The sequence below is a fragment of the Eptatretus burgeri genome, chromosome 4 (assembly GCF_056783735.1).
Source record: "Eptatretus burgeri isolate ZD-2024b chromosome 4, Ebu_testis_v1, whole genome shotgun sequence".
Taxonomy (NCBI): domain Eukaryota; kingdom Metazoa; phylum Chordata; class Myxini; order Myxiniformes; family Myxinidae; genus Eptatretus; species Eptatretus burgeri.
In genome coordinates, this window is record NC_140964.1 from 133,584,874 (window position 1) to 133,604,257 (window position 19,384).

The 19,384-nt window shown below is 47.3% G+C and overlaps 1 protein-coding gene across 10 annotated transcripts in view; it reads right to left on the reverse strand.

Moving 5' to 3' along the window:
• Positions 1–19,384, reverse strand: part of HPS3 (HPS3 biogenesis of lysosomal organelles complex 2 subunit 1) — a 120,308-nt gene that overhangs the window by 97,209 nt on the left and 3,715 nt on the right. For all 10 annotated transcript variants that reach the window (XR_015056805.1, XR_015056804.1, XM_085876254.1 and 7 more), the window contains exons 3-6: positions 5,250–5,498; positions 4,890–5,034; positions 362–452; positions 174–250 (exon numbers count right to left, since the gene is read on the reverse strand). Coding sequence is in view for 8 of the 10 variants with exons in the window: in XM_085876254.1 (XP_085732380.1) it covers positions 174–250; positions 362–452; positions 4,890–5,034; positions 5,250–5,498 (562 nt within the window). In the remaining 2 variants the exon portion in view is untranslated. The remainder of the gene's footprint in view (positions 1–173; positions 251–361; positions 453–4,889; positions 5,035–5,249; positions 5,499–19,384) is intronic.

The window sequence follows — 19,384 nt, forward strand, 5'->3', positions numbered from 1 at the left end:
ATTATAAATGAATTCGCATCGTCAAGTTATGCTTATGATTGGCGGCCATAAAGGCTTAGCTCGAGGATGAATGGAACGATCGCGCCAAACGTCCGCTCCATGAACCGTAACCACATGGCTGCTAAAATCAGGTGCAATTCCGATGACGAAAGAGTGAAACTTCAGTTGGTTACCTTCCACGTAGAACGGTTGAAGGTGTAAAGAATGCAGATTGTCTGTTTGTTTTCCTCCGACACCAGAGATAAATGTCCTGCGGAAACCAGAAAGGAAACCCCAACGAGTATCGACAACGGAACTGCATGGAACGATTTAAAAGCCAGAAAAAGGTAAAGGCGCATCAGGAAGAGACATGGTCGCTCACCTACTAAGCACAGGGTTCAACGTGAGAGAAATATCAGGATCTGATTTGGTGTGACTTGGGAAGTCAAAGGTCAGTCGCTCAACCCCATTTGCTGGTAAATAGTGAACGGTTAAATGACAAATACACAAAATAAGAATCAATTGTTTTTGCTCCAAAAGAAAATTTAACAACATGCTTGTCGTTATTGTTGCTAACGATTCAACATTTACCTCGATCAATGTTACACCTTGATACAAACATTCGTAGGCGTGTACATATGCGTGTGTGCATGTGGGCGCGCGTGGAGCCGTGAGAATTTCGATGCCAGGATACCAAATCAGCGGGATTCCGAAATACAAGATATACTTTATTTTTTTTTAATCTTCCTCCAGGAATTACACCGATCAGTGGGCTTTTGGTGCAGGCCTTAACAACACTAATTAATCACAGTGTTCATTTACACTTCGTATTCGGAGCCACAGGGATTTGGCGTGCCGACTGCGTTACTCTCACGGTTCGACACTTATAAAAGCCAGTTTGTTTCAGGTGATATCAGGTGGACGAACGGCGGTGAAGCAGAACAGAGGAGCACTTTAAAAAGAAAGCACATAGATTAACAATTTTAGTAATAGGGAAGTCAACAGGGGAAGGCAAAGGAAACAACAATCGTCACAACACCGGAGGAAAAGGCGTTTATCTATCCGATCCACGGTCGGCGTCTAGCTCGTTTAAACCTTACCAGGCCAAGTCCACGCAATCAGAGATGGACAGAAACAAAAGGAGATACAAACCAGACGGTTCAGATAACACGATACCCCGTGCAGTGTTCAAGTATTTACTGTCGGAGCCGACTATTCACGGATTTGCAATTCGCGGTTTTCAAAATGCGACCTGCTTCGACATTCGCGGCCCTGCGCTTTGCATATTCGCGCTTTTTCGCGGACGAGAAAAAAAAATCTTGCACGCATTAAACAGTTCTGAAACGTATCCTCCATGAGCCGCGCTATAAACGAGCTGTATGCACCACATACTGAAGAGTACAAGTACGCTAATACATCTCTTCCACCAGGCACGTTGTGACGTATATGTATTTGCGAAGATGCATTTGCGATGGACAGGGCTTATGTTTTCATCCCCGGCTGTTTGTTTGTTTGTTTGTTTTTTTTTTTTTTTTTTTTTTTTTTTTTGTATACCTTGGTCGAGGCTCGTATGAGAGCTAACACACAACTCACAGCAAGGAGGCATGAGACAAGAGGGGTGGGAGTGGAAGGGACAAAACATTGGGGAACAGACACAGGTGAACTGTGGAAGGGAGAGGGATGGGGATGGGACGGGGAACATGGCGAGGAGAAGATGGACATTACAGGGACTTTCAGGAAGGAAAGCAGGAGAATTGAAGGAAGTGGGCTTGGGTGGATTATCGGGGGTAGAAAAGATCGAGGATTTGGATGGGGGAAGATAAGAGGTGGTGGTGAACAGCTGTTTTGAAAGCCTGGAGGGAAGAATGGGAAAGAATAGAGTGAGGAAGTTTATTCCAAAGGCGGGAAAAAAGAGGAATGAAAGAGTGAAGATGAGCAGTGATTCGTGATTTTGGTAGTTTTACCAGAAGGGGGTTGTTGGCGGACCTTGAGCGCCCTGTGGAAATGTGGTTGGGACAAATCGCAGAGAGAGCAGGGGGGGCAAGGCTGGAGAGGAGTCGGTAGAAGACAGAAAGACCACCGACCAACCTGCGGTGATTGAGTGAGAGGCCCAAAGACTCAGCTTCATTGCGGGAGATGCCAATGATCTTAAAAGCCCTGGTTTCGACAGCGTGAAGTCGAGAAAGGTGGGAGGCAGGAGCACCAGCCCAGAGGGGAGAGCAGTACTCCATCAGGCTACGGACAAAAGCTTTGTAAGTAGTCAGGAGCTCAAGAGGGCCGAGGAAGGACTGAGCACGACGGAGGATTTCCAGTCGGCGACTGGCTTTTGAGGCAAGGTTGGAAATGTGACTTTCCCAGGAAAGGTCATGGCAGATAGTGAGACCCAGAAGCTTGAAAGAAAAGACTTCTTCCAGAGGATTGTTGAGAAAGTGGATGGGGGGGTTTTGTAAACGGTCCTTTCGAAGAGACATAGTGAGAGTGTGAGATTTGTGTGGATTGAAAGACATGTTCCACGTGTTGGACCAGTTTGTGATTTTATCCAGATCTGCAGTGAGCGAAGAAGCTGCTGCTTGCCGGTCTGAGGGATGACAGATGGTACGGCAGAGGGTGGAGTCATCGGCAAAGAGAAATAGAGGATTTTCCAGAGAGTCCGAGAGATCATTGATGAAAACCAGAAAAAGAACAGGGCCCAGAACACTACCTTGAGGAACTCCAGCCTGCACAGGAAGAGGGGATGAAAGAACTCCGTTTAGGGCCACACGTTGACTGCGACAGGAGAGGAAGTCTGCGAGCCATGAGTGGAGATGGCCTTGAATACCATGGGAAGAGAGTTTGGTGAGTAGGGCAGGGTGCCAGACTGTGTCAAAAGCACGTGATATGTCCAGGGATACGGCTCGGATTTCCTGTCTGGCATTGAGGACCTCCATCCATTGATGGGAGAGCAGTAGCAGCATATCCAGGGTAGAGTGACCTGGTCTGAAACCAAATTGATGATTGGAAATCAAGCCATTGGAGAAGAGGAAGGATTTCATGTCTGAAGCAATGATGGATTCCATAACCTTGCTGATGATTGGGAGAAGGCTGATTGGTCTGTAGTTATAGGGATCTGTTTTTGCACCTTTTTTATGCAGGGCAGTGATGTTAGCAGATTTCCAAGCAGATGGCAGATGACCTTGGGCAAATGAGAGGGTGAATAGAACAGAGAGAGGGTGAGCAAGAGCAGAAGAGCAGGCTTTGAGGACACGTGGGCTGATGCCGTCTGGACCGGTTGCAGAATCTGACTCGAGGTTTGAAAGCAAGCTCTCCACCTTGTCAGGAGAAAAGGATACAGAGTCCAGGGACAGTTGGGTGCGACTGGGTAAAGTGGGTGGAGATAGTGATGGGTTTGGGACACAAGATTTAGCTGCAAACACCGAGTTTAGACATTCAGCTTTATCACGTGTGGAATCAGCAGTGCGGCCATTTGAGGTAAGGGAGGGGATGGAGGGGGAACATACACCAGAAACAGATTTGATTAAACGCCACCAGGATTTTGAGTAGGGAGAGAGGTTTGAGAGTTCAGACTTGTTACTTGGAAAAATAATTTTTACCAAGTCTGTTGGTCTGTAATGTCTGTTTGTCGCAATTTTTATCCACAGTTTTCAAGCAATCTTTGTGAATATTTTCTTTGCAAGTGTTGGTGAGCGGCCAAGGACAGCAACGCACATTTTTAGTCCGAATACGAATCCGATAATTTTTTTTAATTGATTCTTCACCATCGAGTGCATCAGGCTAAAAAGGATATTTATCACAATATCTCAAAAAACTTATGGACGAATTCCGACGAAATTTGGACAGGTTGGGTGTGTGATGAGGACGAATCGATTCGATTTTGGTTTAGATCTGAATCCGGAAACGGATACGAGATTTTTTTTCATTCTTGAAGCGATTCTTCACCATAGAGAGATAGGGTTAACAACGATATTGCATGATATCCCAAAAAGTTGTGGACGAGTTGGTTAGGTGGCAAGAACAAACCGATTCGATTTTGGTTCAGTTCTGGCCTATCAGTGGGATACAAAATGTAAACTGTTCAGCCTGGCGGAGGTGTGCGCTCTCGTGAGATACAACACACACACACACACACACACACACACACACACACACACACACACACACACACACACACACACACACACACACACACACACACACACACACACACACACACAATGTCTGAAGTTCAAAAATGACATCCGTTGTGCACATGGGAGGACATGGCTCTTAATTCCAGCCTGTGGCTGGTCCTGTCAATGGCCGCCTGCTGCCTGGGGGGGGGGGCGAGGGGGGGGCAACCCCTTGTCAAAGTGTGCAGCCCTCAACTGGAGCTCCACAGCTTACTTTAATGCCATGACCTGCAGGTCATGGCCATAACGGCCCATGAGGTCATTTAAAATGCAAAGAGCCTCCGGTGAGCTTTTGCGCTCAAGTCCTCCACCTGGCCTCGCCTGCACAGGAGGTTTTACATCATACACCCTTATCCTAATCTGCTCTGGAAAGGACTGTCACTGCCCCCTCAGTGCACATATTACATACGACTTAACCCTAACAGATCTCTCATGCAGGAGTAACTTTACCCTACATGAGCACAAGGTCCACACTATTCTTACCACATTGCAGCAATGAACCCCTCCCCCTCCACACTGCCATCTAACTATGTGTGTGTGTGTGTGTGTGTGTGTGTGTGTGTGTGTGTGTGTGTGTGTGTGTGTGTGTGTGTGTGTGTGTGTGTGTGTGTGTGTGTGTGTGTGTGTGTGTGTGCGTGCGTGCGCACACGCATCAATGAAGAAATCATAGAAACATATACAGATATTTAGCAACTCGAGAGCACACGTGTCAATGTCATCAAACATGGGAATGTATAATCTCACCTTTGACCTCTGACCTCTGACACCCCAGATGAAAGACGTGTATCTGACCTTTGGACAACGCAGCAACATAACCTTCACAAAGTGCTACCTCACATGGCGAGAACACAAGATGGAGGGATGCTGCGAGCTCAAAATCAATGTCTGGCTGTGGGTGGAGATGACAAAAGTTCCAATTCTTTTTAGTTTGTTGTTTGACAATGATATTAGAAATACCACAAAAACAACAATATCTCAACAGAAAACACGAAAAGACAATTCTCCACATTTCGGAATACAGTGCACCCAATGAATCCCTCCAAAGTGGGATTACTTTTCAAATAATAATCTAGAATCGAAAAAAAACATTATCATAGATGTTACCAATGTCTTGGACAAAGATCCATCGTTGCACTTGATGGGATTTTCATCCTTCTGTTGACGATTTCCGACATTTTCAAAAACCGACCCGCTTTCGATGTTTTCCGTGGTTGCAGGATCCACACTCTGCTGCTCTTGGAGCATCGACGTCAGTTGAAGCCGAACGAGAGAGTAAATATTAACCCGATTTTCAGCCAGCCCAACGATGACGTTTCCAGTACTCGGGCAGCTTCCAAGGCAGATTGGGCTTTCCTGGAAGAGAATACATATAATAACTCGAAGGGCACTCGGTGGAGCGAATACCTCCACCACGTAATGCCTGATCCAGGAGAACATATCGGGCCCAATACATTTTTGAAATTTTGTGCTGTATATCGTTTTTGGCCCCGTCTCTCAATGGTGAAGAATCACGCAAAAAATTTAATATTTCGCGTATCCAAATCCGGATTCGGATCTTCAACAAAATCTAATCAGTTCGTCCTCGTCACACACCCAAGCTGTCCACAATTTTTTGAGATATCCTGTACACACACAAACAAACAAACAAACAACAAACAGAAAGGGGTGAAAACATAACCTCCTTCACCTTCGGTGGGGGAAGTAATTAAACAAAGCTCTTTCTAACCACTCACTGACTGATATGAAAGGTCGGAACCTTCCGGGTGACGTAGAAAGCTGAAATTTTTCTGTGCCGATGGACGTTGATGCCGGAACACCGGGAAAATTCAAAGAATCGTCGGACAACATCGACAAATGGGGAAAAAAATGCAGGTGAGTGACCCAAGACAATGGCGAAGCACGGTTCATTTGCTTACACCGCACGTATAATAATAAAAACACATTATCATATTACGGTTTTCAGAGAACGGGGGACACACATACCAACACCTAAGAGATCCCAACGTCTGTAGAAAATTTGAAATTTTAACTAAATTACATCTCTCCTCATATCAGTGGAAAGGGAAATGCGTCGTGTTTGTGAAGAAGATTACAACACTGTTGCGATTCTTCGCCATCAAAATCCTCTGTCTTTCCCTTCATTCATATCTCTCTCCCCATCTCTCTATTTCTCCGCACATCTGCAGCGCATCCATGCATGCATTGCAACACTCAACATTACACTCAACAGCGCAACCAACACCACAAAACCAATATTGCAAACTACGATGACAAACCAAATGCACCAACGTGAGCACAAAGCGGAGCAGACTGCGATTATGAATCCAATTAAGAATGTAATAGCACAGCACGAGCACGCAGCGCCGGCAGTTGGGCGGGCCTGCAGCGAGACAACAATGACTGATGCCCCACCTTGGTCATCAGCTCCACAACGGGAGCGGGGTTCGGCCAAAGGGCGTCGCAATTAAACAGGAATGGGCCATTAAGGTGGCAGCACCCACGAAGCTCAAGCTGCGCTCAAAGCCGCTCGGGTCTAAGGCCGCCCCTCTCCCAGGGACCTTATAAGCCGAGAGCTCAAGGCTCAAAGGTTGCGTACATCAGGGGAAATTTAAGGGTCGAGGCTGAACCTGTGAGTACGAACGTGGTGGTGATGCGGTGCAACAGAGAGCCGACTAGTCACGGAGTTTTCCTTGGCGCGTTGACCAAACACACTGATTTACACAATCTATCTCTGGCTCTCCCAACTTTGAATTTGTTCACTTTGAACACCCAAGAGTATTCAAGAATGAGCTCTCGCCCCTTTTTAGGGCTGGCTAACTGACTCATACCTCACGCGTTCCCGTAAAGCATGAAAGGCATTCACCTGCACCTCCCCCTGCATGACGCAACACATTCTCTACTCTCCTCTTTTCTTCCCCCTCCCCTTCTTATGTTAGGACCAACGTAAGCACGCTGGCTTGCATCGCGTGAGCGAGAGGACGACACTATGCCTCGGCCCAATTTCTTTCTCCGTCTATCACTCTTACTCATCTTGTTTTCCCGGAATGATTGAGGTGCCCGCGGTGTGTACAAATGTGACAAGTTGACCGACCGCTTCGGGGTAAGAGCTTTCTTCCGTGTCCCTGTTTGCCTTATAAACACGTTCCGTTGCTGAACTGAAATGAACCATTTTCCAAACTGCCCGATCAGAATGCTCCTCTTTCCATTGGTTAGACAATAGTATGCAACAAGTGAAAGGGAGTTCTACCCCGCCATTTCGTTATGGTTCGTCATTAGACAATGTTCCTCTTTCGGTATCGCGTCGCAAAAACCACACAAATCCATATCAAGCATTTTATAGCAATCTATAAATTATGTGCACAAAATGGCAGAATTTTTGACCCTTCATGACATTGGGGGAAGCAAGGATTCACGGCATGCTCTGCCAGGTTTGCCATTGTACCGTCTCTGTTGTAGTTCCGCTATTGAAGCACACCATGGGAATCAGAAGAGTGTGCAGAGCTTAAGGCCCGGTCACACCTTGACGTTTTAGCCAACGTATGCCGATTTTTGAATTTTTTTTTTCTAAAACGCTGGCACACGTTGAATACGTTATGGGTAAGTTTTGATAACATTGAGAGCACGCTGAAAAACGCTGCCATACGTCGTTGTACGCTGGCTTTAAACGTTGTACTTTTTGGTTGTCCTCAAATTTTTTCATGCTTGAAATTTCACGACGTATGCAGGCGTACGACTCACACGTTCCGCGATGCTGGCCACAAGTTGTATGCACGGTCTGCGATCGTTGACAGACGTCAACACATGCTACTTGTAAGTTAATCATAAGTTGAGACACGCCGAGGTAATGTTTAGCGTACCCGAAACTTATTTCTAACCTATGATTAACGTGTTGTTGGCACGTTAACGCGATCGTTGCCACACATCGACAGACGTTACTTTTATGTTACTCATAGGCTGAAAGACGTCGGTATAATGGATCGTCCTTGCGTCAGCGTCCACGGCCACGGCCAGGACACTTATTTGCAGCATTCTTCAAACTTTTCTTCGGCATGACGAGGATGTTCACACTTCGATGTCTAGCTTGGCTATGATTCCAATTGTCCATCGGCAGCGTCTATTTAAAATAGTCGAGTTTGAGCGTTTTAACACGTTCAGAAGAAACGCTTCAAATTTCCAAACCCCAGCATCAAAAAATAAAGGCGAGTGCCAGCAATTTAAATCGTTCATTGTAAACAATGAAAATAGCTGAGTGGTACCGTTGAAAAGTCGTTGAGTGTAAAAAAAAAATCCAATTGTTGAGCGCAAGCGTCTACTTTCAATAGTGGAGATGCAGCCATTTAAATCATTGAGTGGCAGCCTATGAATAGCAAACCCTACGTCACCGGCAAAGATAAACTGCCGCACGATATGGATAAGTTAGGCTATCGTTGGGCATAGTTTGTGAACGCCGGCTTCACGATAATTATCCGTTCGTATACTGTATCTATAAGTTATCAAAGCGCTCTATGCACATTATTAGTTCATTGTGAATTTGTCCAACCCGTTATGAATAGACCTAAATCGTAAAAACAAGCCATAGCTCATTGTTGAAAAAGCCCCATAAAAAATTAGCCGCGAAGAACTTCGAACAATGGTGAAAAGATGTCTCCTACCCGTGGACACGCGGACGCAAGGACGATCCATCATAACCCACACCCTCCCCCTCATACTCACCTACTACTGCCAACATGAACAAACTACTACTAATACGAATACTGATACTGATACTGATACTGTTACTGCTGACATGGACATCGACTCAAAAAGGACTCGAAAACATTGTTGGGTTCCCCTTTTATGAGCAGCATTTTTATATACCAATTCCCAAAACCGCTGGGAACACGTCTTTATATGGCAGTTGTAAGTTAGAAACACGTTAATTTTTTTTTTTTGTCGACTGGAAGACGTCATTGGAATACGTCTACATACGTCGATGTGTGTTGGGACTACGTAAAGAATTGGTTCAAAGCACGTCAAACATAAGTTAGAAATAAGTTTCACATAAAAAAGACATTACTGCGACGTGTTTCGACTTATGAGTAGCTTATAAGTAGCCTTTGTGGACGTGTGTAAGCGTCCACATATCGTGTGTAAAACTTGTCCCCATCGCATGCGGAACGTGTGTCATACGCCGAGTACGTCGTAAAATTTTGAACATGTTTAAAATTTCTTGACGTTCTCTACTTACTACGACGTATGATAGCGTACTTTAGCGTTGTACTCACGCATACCAAACTTACTCATACCGTATTTGACGTGCCCCAACGTTTTAGACACATTTTTCTTCGGTCGGCATACGCTGGCAAGATCGCCAAGGTGTGACCGCGATGTTGACACTTCCATTTCTACGGCAGTTATGATTTGAATCGTTGTGCGTCAGCCTTTTAATAGGCTACGTCACGACATTGTTGGCGATGCGTACAACGCGCTATGCCTAAGTTAGACTATCGTTGGGCATAGGTTGTGTAGGCCGACAACAGGTTCAGCATTCGTTGGTATAAGTTATCTATAACACAACGAAACGTTCTGTGTCCGTTACCAATGCGTTATACATAAGACCAAGTCACTATGAATACGTCCGAATCTTTATAAAAAAAAACCTTTGCCTTTGCCTCATGGAAAGCAAACCCAACTGAGGGCAATCTCAGTTCTTTCCACAAAGCTCGGAACAAGTGTGTATCTACCCTCAGGAGAGCCAGAAAACAACATCTTTCTCATCTCAAGTCTGAACTCTCAAACCTCTCTCCCTCCTCAAAATCCTGGTGGCGTTTAATCAAATCTGTTTCTGGTGTATGTTCCCCCTCCATCCCCTCCCTTACCTCAAATGGCCGCACTGCTGATACCACACGTGATAAAGCTGAATGTCTAAACTCGGTGTTTGCAGCTAAATCTTGTGTCCTAAACCCATCACTATCTCTACCCACTTAACCCAGTCGCACCCAACTGTCCCTGGACTCTGTATCCTTTTCTCCTGACAAGGTGGAGAGCTTGCTTTCAAACCTCGAGTCAGATTCTGCAACCGGTCCAGACGGCATCAGCCCACGTGTCCTCAAAGCCTGCTCTTCTGCTCTTGCTCACCCTCTCTCTGTTCTATTCACCCTCTCATTTGCCCAAGGTCATCTGCCATCTGCTTGGAAATCTGCTAACATCACTGCCCTGCATAAAAAAGGTGCAAAAACAGATCCCTGTAACTACAGACCAATCAGCCTTCTCCCAATCATCAGCAAGGTGATGGAATCCATCATCGCTTCAGATATGAAATCCTTCCTCTTCTCCAATGGCTTGATTTCCAATCATCATTTGGTTTCAGACCAGGTCACTCTACTCTGGATATGCTGCTTCTGCTCTCCCATCAATGGATGGAGGTCCTCAATGCCAGACAGGAAATCCGAGCCGTATCCCTGGACATATCACGTGCTTTTGACACAGTCTGGCACCCTGCCCTACTCACCAAACTCTCTTCCCATGGTATTCAAGGCCATCTCCACTCATGGCTCGCAGACTTCCTCTCCTGTCGCAGTCAACGTGTGGCCCAAAATGGAGTTCTTTCATCCCCTCTTCCTGTGCAGGCTGGAGTTCCTCAAGGTAGCGTTCTGGGCCCTGTTCTTTTTCTGGTTTTCATCAATGATCTCTCGGACTCTCTGGAAAATCCTCTATTTCTCTTTGCCGACGACTCCACCCTCTGCCGTACCATCTGTCATCCCTCAGACCGAAATGTCTCTTCGAAAGGACCGTTTACAAAACCCCCCCATCCACTTTCTCAACAATCCTCTGGAAGAAGTCTTTTCTTTCAAGCTTCTAGGTCTCACGATCTGCCATGACCTTTCCTGGGAAAGTCACATTTCCAACCTCGCCTCAAAAGCCAGTCGCCGACTGGGAATCCTCCGTCGTGCTAAGTCCTTCCTCGGCCCTCTTGAGCTCCTGACCACTTACAAAGCTTTTGTCCGTAGCCTGATGGAGTACTGCTCTCCCCTCTGGGCTGGTGCTCCTGCCTCCCACCTTTCTCGGCTTAACACTGTCGAAACCAGGGCATTTAAGATCATCGGCATCTCCCGCAATGAAGCTGAGTCTTTGGGCCTCTCACTCAATCACCGCAGGTTGGTCGGTGGTCTTTCTGTCTTCTACCGACTCCTCTCCAGCCTTGCCGCCCCGCTCTCTCTGCGATTTGTCCCCACCACATTTCCACAGGGCGCTCAAGGTCCGCCAACAACCCCCTTCTGGTAAAACTACCAAAATCACGAATCACTGCTCATCTTCACTCTTTCATTCCTCTTTTTTCCCACCTTTGGAATAAACTTCCTCACTCTATTCTTTCCCATTCTTCCCTCCAGGCTTTCAAAACAGCTGTTCACCACCACCTCTTATCTTCCCCCATCCAAATCCTCGATCTTTTCTACCCCCGATAATCCACCCAAGCCCACTTCCTTCATTTCTCCTGCTTTCCTTCCTGAAAGTCCCTGAAATGTCCATCTTCTCTTCGCCATGTTCCCCGTCCCACCCCCATCCCTCTCCCTTCCACAGTTCACCTAATGTGTCTGTTCCCCACTGTTTTGTCCCTTCCACTCCCGCCCCTCTTGTCTCATGCCTCCTTGCTGTGAGTTGTGTGTTTGCTCTCATACGAGCCTCGACCAAGGTATACAAAAAAAAAAAAAAAAAACATCAAAAGTTCAACGTCAGCCAGCGTTTTACATACATTTTAATACGTTGCCATCGCTGGCTAAAACGTCAAGGTGTGACCGGGCCTTTACCAAGCACCGGCGAAGGAAAAACCATGCGCCCTCGAGAGCCATACAGCAGATGCTCACATTGATGACAGACGTTCACAGGGCCGAGAAATTACGACAACTATCAGTCACTACTCAGCAGTTTACAACTCTCAATCACAATAACCAATAACACAACTCACCAGAGAGAAAAACAAACAAACAAACAAAAAAAACATTTTGCAGCATTGCTCTGCACACGACAAACATCAACACAGAATGCTTATCTTGAAGATACGACATTCTGAAAACTGACTACGAATAATGACAATGTTTCTGAACGTGATGCATCCTCTCTGTGGAGCCACACAGGAGGAGTGAAGTGAAGTCGCATTGCGTCGCACGGTGCCCCGGCGTCGCGTCGCTCCGCATCGCATCGCGTGTTGCCCCTGCATCACATCTCAAGGACATATGCAAGACGAGAGTAATTACAATTTGCGGCGTGTCCGACACTTTTCTGATGCAAAATAAGAGCCGAGAAACCAAGAGGGTTCGCGAGAGCAAGTGTTCGATGGAGGGTGTTGCTCGATTTGCGGCGCATTTGGAACACTGACAGCTGCAGGTCGTTATCGATTACCTTCAACTTCTGAAATGCCCTTTCATTTGATACAATGGAAACTTATACACCGGGTGAAGAAAAGTCTTCAGTGTAAGAGTATTAACTACCGAATACAATCAATTAATTTAGAATCTGATGATGGAATTGGCATTGGTTGAACAACCCCCCCCCCCCCCCAAAAATGTGCCAGGCATGACCTTTATCAAAATTGCTGCACTCTTGTTTTGATGTGACACAACTACCTTAACTTCCCTTCTCGCTTGTGACAAATTTCTTCAACAAGTCGCTTCCCCTTTTCTCCCGAACCCATTTCCTCTTTCTTTCTTTTCTTTTTCATGTTATTATTTTTTTCAATTGCTCTTCTCACCTCCCCCTCCTCCTCCAGCCCTTGTCTATGATATAAACTCGCAAATACAATCTGTCGCTTTGTCGACGAGAGTATTAAGGGCGGGGGAGAAAGAGAGGAAGGAGGGATGGGGGGGGAGAAGCTAGTAAGGGGGTGGGAAGAGCAAGGAAGTGGGTGGGAGATGGGGAGAGTGATGCCTCACCAAACATTGCTGTGCACTGAGAGAGAGGAGAGAGAGAGGAGAGAGAGAGGAGAGAGAGAGGAGAGAGAGAGGAGAGAGAGAGGAGACAGAGAGGAGAGAGAGAGGAGATAGAGAGGAGAGAGAGAGGAGAGAGAGAGGAGAGAGAGAGGAGAGAGAGAGGAGAGAGAGAGGAGAGAGGAGAGAGAGAGGAGAGGAGAGGAGAGGAGAGGAGAGAGAAGAGAGAGAGGAGAGAGAGAGGAGAGAGAGAGAGAGAGAGAGAGAGAGAGAGGAGAGAGAGAGGTGAGAGAGACAGAGGAGCGAGCGAGGGAGAGAGGACAGAGAGAGGCGAGAGAGAGGGGACAGTGACAGAGAGAGGAGAGAGAGAGGAGAGTGTGAGCTGAGAGAGAGAGGAGAGAGAGGAGAGAGAGAGAGACGAGAGAGAGAGAGAGGAGAGAGAGAGAGAGGAGAGAGAGGAGAGAGAGGAGAGAGAGGAGAGAGAGGAGAGAGGGAGAGAGGGGAGAGAGGGGGAGAGAGGAGAGAGAGAGAGAGAGAGAGGAGAGAGAGGAGAGAGAGGAGAGAGAGGAGAGAGAGGAGAGAGGGGGGAGAGAGAGGAGAGAGAGGAGAGAGAGGAGAGAGGGGGAGAGAGAGGAGAGAGGAGAGAGAGAGGAGAGAGAGAGAGGAGAGAGGAGAGAGAGGAGAGAGAGGAGAGAGAGGAGAGAGAGGAGAGAGAGGAGAGAGAGGAGAGAGAGGAGAGATAGGAGAGATAGGAGAGAGAGGAGAGAGAGGAGAGAGAGGAGAGAGAGGAGAGAGAGAGAGAGAGAGAGAGAGAGGAGAGAGAGAGAGGGGTGGAGGTGGGGTTCATAAAGAGAATGATACATTGTGCTTACAGACTGAAAACACACACACACACACACACACACACACACACACACACACACACACACACACACACACACACACACACACACACACACACACACACACACACACACACACACACACACACACACACACAATGATCCCAGAGAGTTTCACATGGAAAATAAAACGTTGCGACCAGAATATCATACTTGGGTACAAAAAAAAGAGAGAAGAAAGCAATGCTGATTGAGGTGTTAATACCAGTGATTTTGGACGAAGAAAGCAAATACCTCTTTCAGCGGGTGGGGAGGGGGGCTGCCCCGTCAGACCCCAATTTTTTTTAATGCCGTGAAGAAACTTTGGTACATCACGGGTGACAAAGGTTATGGTAAACTTTGATTTAAATCGTATGTGTAATTTCAGTGAAGAAGTTGCAGCATTTGTGGATGGACGGACGACACATCATCCCATAAGGTTTCCAGAACTTCGTTCCAGGTGTGCTAAAAACCATCGCTGGGGATATCACTACAAACGAACTGCAGTTGGGAGCTGTCCGGGGCTCAGCGACGGTCCTCAAGAGAGCCCTCTGCACAAAACTTTGAGAACAGAAAACTTCACAAGTTGGTTAATGATTCGTGATCCCTTACAAACATATGGCCGTTAATTATCTTCAAAATGGGTGTTTTCATTAACCCAAACACCCAATTTTCACCGTTAAACTTCCTTGGAGTTTTCTTAGTATGCATGCAAAGTTTCAGGCTGCTCGGTTTTATAGTTTTCGAGTTATGGAGGAGACACACATTTATTATTGCAGATGACACCTTGCAGAAATTTAACACAAATCAAAGCATAAAGAGAATATGAACCTTAATGGGAGACAACTTGAAATGAGGATTGTGGGTCAATGACCTGACTTGGGAGATTTCTTCCTGGCTCAAAATTACTTTCGTCTCCATCAGAAAATCATACCATAGCATTGTAAATGTGTGTATGATATATATGTATATATACATATTTCAAGAAGAATGTGTGGAAGAAGAGGAAGCAGAAGAGCAGGAGGAGGAGGAGGAAGAGGAAGAGGAAGAGGAGGAAGAGGAAGGAGGAGGAGGAAGAAGAAGAGGGAAGAGGAGGTGGAAGAAGAGGGGAAGGAGAGGAAGAAGGAAGAAGGAAGAAGGAAGAGGAAAAAAAAAAAAGAAAAAGAAGAGGCAGAGGAGGAAGAAGAAGACATATCAATACGTGTGCATCATGTGCATCATGTCACGTGTAATATGTGTGTACGTACCATGTGAACATGTCACATATATTATCTGTGTACAAAACAATACGTATAATATGTGGATCAGGTCAGGTATGGGAGCATGCGCCGGAGCAGCGCGTCGCTGCGTCCACTTTCCGCCGGTACTCCAGGGGCCTCCGTCTGGCCATCCCCCAGGCAGATGCCAGGCCCAACCACATCTCTTTGAGATGCCGGTCAGCTGCTGCAACCACGAGGCACGTGGTCGGCCCATTGGTCTCCTCCACCCATGAGACTCCCTCGCTGAGAGAATCGGTGAGCAGGATGAGCATCAGGAAAACGAGCCACATGTCCATACAGCCGCAGCTGATGCTCACGGACTATGCAAGTAACAAATCTCATCCGAGTCTCTCTCAGCAACCGCTCGTTGGACACAAAGTCCGACCAGCGAGAGCCCAGGATTCTCCAAAGAGACCTGGTACCAAAAGAACCGGGCGTAGTGGCGTGCGCCTGTAATCCGGCTACTCGGAGGCTTGGGTTGGAGGATCGCTTGAAGACGGGAGCTCTGCACTGGGCCGTGCATTGAGAGGGTGGAGGGCAGGCCGGAATCATGGCGAAACCCAATCCTTATCCCTGTGTCGAAAGAGGCGACCAGGGTTGCGTCAGGAAGGGCATCCGGCGTAAAAAAACCTGTGCCAAATCAGTATGCGGATCATAACGGATGATCCGCTGTGGCGACCCCTAACGGGAGCAGCCGAAAGACGAACAACAACAACAACCTGGTACCAAAAGAATCAAGTCTCTGTTTCAGATCCCGAGTCAGAGTCCAAGTGTCACATCTGCAGAACAAGACTGGAAGTACCAAGGACCTTAAGACTCGGACTTTCGTCCTCCTGCACAGGTACCGACAGCGCCACACCCCATGATTCAGAGAATCCATGACTCCCCAGGCCCGACCCAAACGTCTATTGATGTCTGGCTCACAGCCAGCAGAGACATGAATATCACTGCCAAGGTAAATGAATCTCTCCACGACCTCAACATCCTCACCACAAACAGGTTTTGACAGGATAGCAGCATCCAAGATGTCATTGAAAGCCTGGATCTTAGTTTTGACCCAGGAAACCCGTAATCCCAGCAGCTCCAACTCCTCATTCAGCACCTCGAGGGCCCCACAAAAGGATATCTGGAGTCTCCGCAAAGATGACTGCATTATCTGCGAAATCAAAATCAGAGATCTTGACATTCCCAAACAATGCACCGCAGCTTGATCTCTCCGACATCCTCCCCAGAATCCAGTCCATACAAGTGCTGAAAAGTGTGGGGGCCAGGACACACCCCTGACGAACTCCAGTAACAACTGGAAATAAGTCAGAGATGGTACCACCACACTTCACAGCACTCTCAGTACCAGAGTAGAGTTCAGACATCAGATTGATCCGTTTTGGTGGCACCCCACGAAGACCAAGAATCCTCCAGAGGACATCCCGATTCACTGAATCGAACTCTTTACAGAGATCAACATAGGCTGCAAGCAGCCCCTGCCGAAACTCTCGTCTGCGTTCGGTGAGGACACGAAGGGCAAGGATACGGTCAATCGTTGACCTCTTTGGTGTAAAGCCTGACTGCTCTGGACGCTGGTGCTCCAGCAGATGGTGGCGAACCCTATCGAGAATTATCCGAGCAAAGACCTTGCCCGGCACTGAGAGCAGCGTCACCCCTCGGTAGTTGTTGCAGTCCTGACGATCACCCTTCCCTTTCCAGAGAGGGACAACAAGGTCCCTCTTCCAGTCAGTTGGGATGATGCCTGTGAACCAGGCATAGCACAAAACTGCATGCAACGACACGAGTGCAGAATTTCCGCCAGCCTTGAGAAGTCCAGCATGGATGCCACAGATCCCTGGAGCTTTTCCCTTTTTCATCCGGTTCACCGCAGCCCGTGTTCCCACAAACAAAGGTGCTCACAGTTGATTGGAGGGTCAGCAATCGGGAGAGTAACACCTCTGATATTCATTTTGACAGCTGGTGGATCAGCCTGGTACAACCGCTCAAAGTAACCAACCAGCGGGCCTTGACTTCGGACTCCTCTGTCAAGAGCCTACCACCCATTGCTCTAACAGCAGTACACCGAGAGTCGGGCTTTGAGGAACACAATGCGCGAATTTCCCTGTATGCGGGATGCTCTACCCCCTCACAGATTCCTCGCACATAGGCCTCCTTGTCCACCCTCGGTGTACGTACAGTTTTACGACTCAGCTCCCTGAACAGCTCAGCTCTGCCATTCAGTCTGTCCCTGCGACTCTGCTCAATGGTATCCAGTGTCCCTCGAGAGACAAAATTCTACTTCACCGAACAGCGAGTTCCAAAACATCCACCGGCAACATCAAGGACAGGGGTCTTGAAGACACTCTATAACTCTTCAGGATTCCCATAAGCACCCAGACCCCCCAAATCTTCACTCAACCTGTTCGCAAACTCCTCAGCTCACCTCTCATCCTTGAGCTTGCCAACATCCAGCCGAGGCTGGGATGGTACCATTCTCTTGGATTTCAGCTGCAACTTCAGAATTTCTACAAGCCTGTGGTCTTGAGGAACCGAGCACTCCAGTAGACCCTGCAGTTCTGGATCATCTCCCAGCGACCATCAATGAGGACATGGTCAATCTCCTTTGCCACACCGCCAGCGTTGGAATACCAAGTCCAGCGATGAACCTGTCGGCGCTGAAACCATGAACCGGCCACCCTAAGTCCATGACTTCTTGCAAAGTCAAGGGACATCTTGTTATTCCGGTTCATAGTTCCTGACCCATGGGGACCAACACATGTCTCATAACCATCCCTATCAGTTCCAGTCGATGCATTGAAATCCCACAAGACTGGAAGTGTATCTCGTCTGGGGCACTGATCAACCACAGACTCGAGCGTGGCGTAGAATGCGTCCTTCACGGTGAGATCACTCGCCTCAGTCGGAGCATAAACAGAGACCAGGGAAATGATGCCCAAGGAGTGACGAATCTTTCATCTCATAATACGCTCCATGACCGGTGTTACTTCAATTATCATTGGGGTCAGCTTATTGGACACAGCTACAGCAACTCCTCGGGTATGGTAACCATCAGAGCGACCAGACCAATAGTCGGTGTAACCACCCACCATTATCTCGCCGCAATCCGGTCTCCGAACCTCAGAGAGAGCTGCAATACCTTGGTTCAAACGCTTGAACTCAGATGATAACAGAGACAGGTGATCATCTTCTCATCGGGATCGGACATTCCGGGCACCAACCCGAAGGGAACGCCTCAGGTCCCCCCCCCCCCCCCCGACACACTCTCCCGCAATCTGACCCTGGAAGGTTACCCCGTAGTTTCCCTCCTTTCATCAAAGATTGGGGGTCCCGAAGGCTTTGCCCTGATCCTGTCATCCGGTGAGCCGCCCTGCGAAGGGAAGCTGCCCTGAAGGTTTTCAGATTTTTAAAAAGGTTTTCGAAGGGTTTACGGTGGCCAGAGTGCAAATCCTGCCACCAATCTCCCAATAAAAAAGTAACACAACTGCAGGAGGACGTCCGCAGACAGTTTAGCAACCATAAATGGACATATTAACATCGTTAATGTACATATTGTTGGGCACATTAATATTCAACGCAATTGCCACAACACATAATATACATTTTGTTATGTACACAACAATATGTATGTTATGTGTGGACATGACACGTGTAACATGTTTGTATAATATGTGGGGATATAACATGTTTAATATGTGTTTTTAACAATCTATATATAATGGTGCAAGTGTGTGTGATGTATGTATGTATGTATGTTTGTGTGTATCTGCTCTTCACCCATTGGTCAGACAGATGACCTGACGTCACCCACAATTGTAACCTGAAAATACTGAAAAAATACAAAAGTGCCCGGGGGACCCAAAAAACGCTCCCTCCTGAGAATGCAAAAGAACCAAACAATCCTGAGGACCCAAACAACACTGAGGACCTCAAAGACCTGAAAGACCACGAGGACCCAAAAGATTAAAAAATTCTTGAAGACCCAAAAGACTGAAAAGACCCTGAAGATCCACAAAACACAAAAGACCCCAAGGACCCAAAAGACCCATTGAAATTCTGCATCATATAAAATGTGATTTCAAGTCCACAACCACCCGCCCTGCTCCCCCCCCACACCCCACATCATTGTGTACACATTTGAACTTGAAGCATCAATCTTCACCACAGCAAGGAAACACAACTCATGGACCAAG